The 7388-nt window shown below is 36.7% G+C and overlaps 1 protein-coding gene across 1 annotated transcript; it reads right to left on the bottom strand.

The window, feature by feature from the left end:
- Positions 1-3559: 3559 nt before the first annotated feature.
- Positions 3560-6529, bottom strand: LOC106871822 (zinc finger CCHC domain-containing protein 10-like). The gene is made up of 2 exons (XM_014918473.1): positions 6314-6529; positions 3560-3838 (listed from the first exon to the last, which is right to left on the bottom strand). Exons 1-2 carry the CDS (start codon positions 6527-6529, stop codon positions 3560-3562), a joined length of 495 nt encoding a protein of 164 aa, XP_014773959.1.
- Positions 6530-7388: the final 859 nt, after the last annotated feature.

Here is a 7388-nt window from a genome sequence, read left to right as displayed (position 1 = left end):
TACGTATATGTACGGGCTAACATCTATACGCATATATATATATGCATATGTGGGCACAGGACGTCATGAAACGTATACAACAAAAAGTACGAAGTACGAAAACATGGAATATGAACTATTTTTTCGAACAACGAAAGACACAAATGGAAAACACGACAAACAGCATAAAGAACGACCCTTCATTAGTTGTTGGCTGTTTTTCTACTCTCGTATTTCGAGCATTTAACAACAATATACGCTTTCGATAAAACAGTTGCTCCCACAAAGCAAATTAAATAAAACTTGGGATTTTTGGGGAGGGTCAAAATCGGTAACACAAATAAGACTGCTGAGTTACGGGGACATAAACACACCAGCATCGGTTGTGAGGCGATGGCGGGGGACAAACAAAAATACAAAGACTCACACATATAAATATCTACATATACGACGGACTTCTATCCGTTTCCGCCTACCAAATCCACTCACAAGGCTTTGGTCACCTCGAGGCTATATTAGAAAACACTTACGTGTGAGTTTGTGTATATATGCATATTATAAATATGCGTGTGTGTTTGCGTGTGTCTGTATATGTATGTATGCATTTATATTTAAGTGTGTGTATATCTATGTATATGTGTGTGTTTTTATTGATGTACTTTGGTGATAGTCACGCAACTAATTAAAACACCTACACTGATTCTTTTTCACTTCAATTTTATTATACATTAATTATATAATTAGCTATTCTTTTAAGAAATAATTTTATTGATTTGTCAATTTCCTTTGCCACACTCTGTGACCCGATCAGTGACAATGTACCCTCGTGAACCTTTTCTGTGCTCCCACGAGCTTGTTGCTGTGTTTTTCTATCTTGGAATCTGATCATTAATTTTGTTCATGTTCCATTCATTATATCCACATTGTTTGTGCATGTGCGTATGCATAACTTTTAAGTGAGCTGGTAGTGATACCGCATATGCTTTTGTGATTTGATGGTGTCTGTCTGTGTGTTTGTTTTGGTGCGGAGGCCTTTCGATTATTGACATCCATATATATCATCATGTGTACGTGTGTGTGCGTGTGTGAGTGTGTGTGTGTGTGTATATGTGTATATGTGTGCGTGTGAATGCACGCGCATTTTGTTGTTGTGTCATTGGTGTTGTTTCTGCGGTGCTTCTTTTCATGTTCTGTGAAGTAGCTTGTGGCTTATCATTCGTGTTTTTGTCATTTTATCCATTCATGTGTGCAGGATCGGAGCACTAGATGGCTCGGTATTTCTCATCATAAATACAGGACGATGCTAATCTACAGATATACACACGCAACCACAAATGCGTAAACATGCAAGCATGCACGAATGCTCACGTTGCATATGCACACATGCATTCATATTTGCAAGTGTGCATGTATGCAAACATGCATGTTATCATCCATGTATAATAGTTTTGCCAGTTATTTTGTACGGTATTATTGTAATATTGTGCTTTTACAGATTATGTTGTATTAAACTGCGTGTATTTTTATTGAGTCGTTGGGACTTTTGATTTTGTGTTGTCATCCTCCTTGCATATTGTCAACTTATCTGGGTTGCTCTGGCTGGAGTCTGGTGGTGACGGTGTTGTTATTATGTTCATACTTCTGTTGAAGAAGCATGTAGGTTCGGATTCTACTTCAGTATATGTATCGTTTTTCTATGAGCAAGAGCTTCTATCTCGATGTTGTCAATGGAACTGGTATGTTCTTTGGTATGGGATTTTTTACTTCTATTGAAATGACCTGTGCCCTGCATTTCGCCAATATTACGTATCATTTTTCCAAGATACGTTACCACAGCGTTCTTGTTATGTTCACCCATGCATCTCATACGGCATATTACATCTCTTGTTTTGCAGTTTAATTGTGATTTTGTTTTGCAAATGTTGTAGTTGTTATCAACTTAAAAGTGTTTTTGAACAGTATGTCCTACTGATAAGTGAGAAAATGTTGTCTTCTAGGTTTTTTCTCCCAATTTAATTAGAAATGACATTTTGCTTAGAATATTCCCAAATCTGTAAGCTAGTTCAACCTTAGATCTAGCGCTAAGAAACATTTGTTCCGCTGCTTTCGCAGATTCCCATGACTCTCCACTGCCATCTAATTCCATTGTTATGAATTTAAATTGGGAACTTGAGTCATAGCGAATCTTTCATTAGCTATTAGCACAACCATGGACGCCATCCCTATGGATGCATTGCAGTTACTCTTTATAGAGCTTGGTGATCCCGACCGTTGATCTTCAATAATTTTTCCGCTCAGCACGTTGGCTCTAAGAAGTACCGTTGGCTCAGTTGAGCTATTTTGCTATTTCTTCACAATCCACCATGCTTTAGCCCTATGACTTCGCCGTATCTTTGGCAGAGTGTTTGGATGGGTGCTATGTCTTGTCATAAGGCAGCCCGTAATTATGCAGGGCACGGTCGTCACTCCGTGAGGTATTTTCAAAGTACCTGCATACCCGCGGGAAATTGTTTTAATTGTACCATGAATCTACGTTACATAGTTTCATAATTATTCTTTCTAATCTCTTTCAGGATTTGATCTATAATTAGGACATACTACTGAGGAGAACTCCCGTACAATTTCAGATGTCCGGAGTCATTTCGTTTAAAGAGTGTATAATCATTGAGAAAATTGGTGTTGTAGTTGCTGGAAATGTTACTTCCAGAAATTAACCAATTTAGAGATCAGTCAAAGAGTGCAGAGTAAGACTGATCATCCTTAAGTTCGTAGTTATCTTTTCTTGTGTTAGTGATATATAACTGCACCTCCTGGACATTACTTGTCGAACTGTTCACAGATATTCTGCTGGATTTATCTCAAGAAATCTCTTATCTTTTATCTTTTGTCTTTAATTTGTTTAAGTCATTGGGCTATACGCCTTGAAGGTTTTAATCTAAGAGATCAACCCCAGTAGTTCTTTCAGTCTGTTTTGTCAAGCGGGTAAGTTATGCGAACTCGAACAAACCAACACTGATTGTCAAGTGCTGGTGGTGGTGGTGGTGGTGGTGCACACAATTATAATATGACACAGTGCACACGCACTTACACACACGACGGGCTTCTTTCTGTTTCAGTCTGCCAAATCCACTCACAAGGTATTTGGTGGCCTGATGCTATAGTAGAAGACACTTGCTCGAGGCGCCGCTCAGTGGCACTGAACCCAAGACCACGTCGTTAGAAAGCAAGCTTCTTACCCACACAGCCACGTTGTGCATCAGTATTCGAAGACCATTTGCGAAGTCAGGATGGAGTGCATCTGTCAATGTACATCTTTTATTTTTATTTTTATTTACGCTGTTTTTGTGGATACCCATGACTCTCTGTCGCCGTCCAGTTCCATTATTATGAATTTATATTCGGAGATTGAATCATAGTGAATCTTACATTAGCTGATTACACAACCATGTTTAACTGAAGTTAAACATGATCTATTTAACTTCAGTTCTATGAAGAGTGGATTTTCTTTCCGCTTCCTCGCTTGTATAAGGCATGATGCAGATTATTTCATTGAATGTTAGGTTCATGGGATAGATATGTTTTAGGCCAGGATTTTGTCAGAGATGTTGAAGAGGTAGTTGAGTAAGTTACTACTACTACTACTACTGTTACTGCTACTGCTACTAAAGCTGCTACTCTTGTGACAACTACTGCTACTACATCTACAAGAATTGCTACTGATGTTGCTACCATTATTATTATTACTGTTACTAACACTGATCCGTTTGCTACTAACATCACCCCAACTACTAGAGGGACCATTTCCACTATCAACATCACAATCACCAGTATCAGCGTTCGTATTAGTGGAACGCCTTTGCTATAAGTTACGTTTAAGGATGGTATTGTTGTTATTGTAATTAGTATTTCTAGGCAGAGGAGAGGATAGCTAGTGTTGTTGCTGTTATTACTGCTACAACAGTCACTGATTTTGCTTTCCATGTGATTGTTGTCTCTGTTGCTATTGTTATTATTTGGTTGCTATTGTTGCTGCAATATTAGAGACATAGTATACCGTACGAAATACATGGGAAAAAAACATTGCCACAACTTGTATTTAAGACAAGGCCTATAATCGAAAGAATAGAAGTCCATAACACGAATGAATGAAAACAAAATAATATCTTATATGTACCAACATACCAGAGCCAAGAATAGTGGTTCGATACACAACATCGAGATAGAATTATTTTCCTGCGCATCCACATAGTCCAGCACTTATATAAAGTACAATCAGAATCTGCCCATTTCCTCAAAAGAAAGTACGAATAAAATAACCACAACGATCACCACTCTTGACATAAATAATCCATCTTCACCACGACAACCCAAAGAAATTCACGATATATGAGGAAGAAGATGACAAAAACAAAAGAGCTTACAGCAGAAAACGAATCAACATAATTTAATAAAATATAATCTATAATAATAATGTACAACAATTCAATATTGCCGTACAAAAAGGTGGCGAGAGGGCAGAATTGTTAGCACCGGGCAGTATTTCACCCGTCTTTATGTTCTGAGCTCAAATTCCACCAAGGTTGGCTTGCTTTTCATACTTTTAAGGTCATTAGAATAAGTACCAGTTGAGCACTGGAGTCGTTGTAATCGACTGTCTCCTCCTTTAAAATTGTTGGCCTTGTGCTAAAATTTGAAACCAATAATACCAAAAAGCTTAGTAGTCGAACAATTTTATGGGTGTGAATACGTACATTTACGCATACATGAATGTATGTACGTAAGTGTTTCTAGGTATTTGAACTTGAAAAAGCTGGAAGAAATTCCGCTAAACACTTTGTCCGATAGTCTAATGATCCTACCTGCTCACAACCTTAAAAGGAACAAAGAAAATACGCCAATTACAACATATCGTGCTGACATATATCATATATAAAAGCAAACGCAGTATTACTACCAATATAATTAGAAATTATATATATATGTGCAAATGCACACTATGTAATATAAATAACACATCATGAACAAAATCAACCAATGGGCTCCAAGATATAAACACGTAACAGAGCAACAAGCAAAGAGTGTGTGCAAAAGGAGAAGTATGAGAAATGCAGTAACATCGATAAGGTCACGTTTTAAAGAAAGAACTTTGACAAGCTAATTAATTAATTAACTAATTTAGTAATTAATTGATAATAAAACTGAAATGCAATACAACCATTGCATGTGTTTTAGTTAGTAATATTTACTCTCCTAAAGTGCAATATCTGTTTCAATACATGGTTTCATTGTATTGTTGTTTCACTGTATGGTTTCGTTGCATGGAATAAAACGTTGTATGGTTGCATAGAGAAGAACAAAATACAGTTATTGTATTTACATGCGCACAATGGTTTATTCTTACATTTCCACCGATAACGTTTAGACCTAACCAGTATAGTTGCTGAGAAAATATTTATTGAAGTAATATGCAAACAACGTGATTCAACGCATTACAACAATGTAATTCACAGGTAATATAAACGATCGTGTGTAATGGAATATAGAAATGTGATTCAATGCAATATCAATGAGTGATATAGAAAACGATAGTTCAAATATTATAAAACAAGCTGTTCATGTAGACTTCGAATGGAAATTGGTAGAGATTTAAATAAGCAATTCATAAGTTTGAGTTGAAAATTTCACTATGGCAAAAGTTAGTATAAATATGTTTATATTGAATCTTGCAAATTCGTTCAACTAATCACGCGCCTTGTCGCGAAGCAAGGAAAAGGAAAATTCCGTTCAAAGTTGAATCTATGGTATTGTAACGGACAAAGATATTGAACAAATGCTCCATAACAAATACAACCTGCGACGGTTTATAAAATTCTAATAGCTGCGCAAAGCTGCGTAGCTTGTGGCTAAAAGTTTAAGCAACAAATGGGTTTGTGACAGTAATCTCTACATCTTTTCATTGATTCGAAATAAGTATTTACGTCGAGATGTACCGTTGTTGATTTGTAAAGTGTAAAGCAGTGAAAGTTGCTGTAATAATAATATGCAAGGCTGCTCCAACGCGGATGTCGTTAGCTGGTCAAGAGAATTACTCTACTAGTCAAGCTAGTGATAAAGAGTTAATCCGTAAAGGAAGTGTCAAGAAAGAGAAAGCACTCTTTACATTATAATGTTTATCGAAAGATGATGCATTGTCACAATCATTAGAGCGTCGAACAAAACGTTACGTTAAGAGTTCAAATCCTGGCAAAACCAACCTTACCTTTCATCTCTCTTTGGTAGATCAAGTAAAGTACAAGTCAATTACTGATGTCCATTTAATCAACTATTCCTTTACGAAAAGGTTTTTGGCCTTGTGCCTAATTTCGAATCGTTTCTCTGTCAGAAATGTTATATCTATCACAATATTTTGTTTTCTCCATTCAACGAACAAATCATTTAACTTCTGCTTTTTACTCGCTTTTTGTTTATTTTTGCAAACATCTTCAATCAAAAGATTGTCTACAAATATCACCCAACTAGAATTGATACTCTGAAGTATCGGAGACTCCATATCATATTAAAATATTTGCTTGCTCAGAAACACAGTACCGAGTCGAATCACGTCTGAGCTGCTATTCTGAGCTGTGTACTCAATTTGGGCAGGATGTTTCGTATCTATCTGAAGTGCATCGCGTCAAGAGGTTTCCAAAATAAATATTCCATATCTAGCAACCTATTTATCTATCTCTGTTTATTTAATATATATGTAGAGGGAGAAAGAAAGACAGAGTGGGGGTATGACAGAAAGGGTGATATATATATATATATATATATACACACACACACATATGTATGCATACATATCTATATAGAGTAGATTTACATACTCACACAGAGATATGCCTGCGTGTGCATGTGTGTATGTGTGTTTGTGTGTGTGTGTGTGTGTGTGTGTGTGTGTGTGTGTGTGTGTGTGTGTGTGTGTGTGTGTGTGTGTGTGTGTGTGTGTGTGTGTGTGTGTGTGTGTGTGTGTGTGTGTGTGTGTGTAGTGAACTGCTTGGTTGTTGGTGGATCACCAACAAAGTACTGAATTCAGTGGGAGATAAATATTTAATAAATACAGGAGTTATATATGTGCATTACTTCCAGCCTCATGCTTAGAGCAGCAATCGGACTGCCTTGTGTAGCTTAGCGGCAGTCGTTCAGTCTCAGATGCCCTGAGTACTCTTTGACAAAATGCGGAAAAGTATAAAAATGAGAATAAAGCATGAAATTGGAAAAGTGGGATAACAGTCGTGTATGATGAAGAATACTGCAAATTTTGAGTATATACGTCTACAATAACTATATGTAGTGAAGTTGTCGAACGGGGAAAAGGTTAGAGGGAAAAGGTTAAAGGGAGCAAGAACATGTGCAATAAGAGAAATTAG

The sequence above is a fragment of the Octopus bimaculoides genome, chromosome 7 (genome assembly GCF_001194135.2).
Source record: "Octopus bimaculoides isolate UCB-OBI-ISO-001 chromosome 7, ASM119413v2, whole genome shotgun sequence".
NCBI classification, from domain to species: Eukaryota; Metazoa; Mollusca; class Cephalopoda; order Octopoda; family Octopodidae; genus Octopus; species Octopus bimaculoides.
This window is presented reverse-complemented; position numbering and strand designations above follow the sequence as displayed.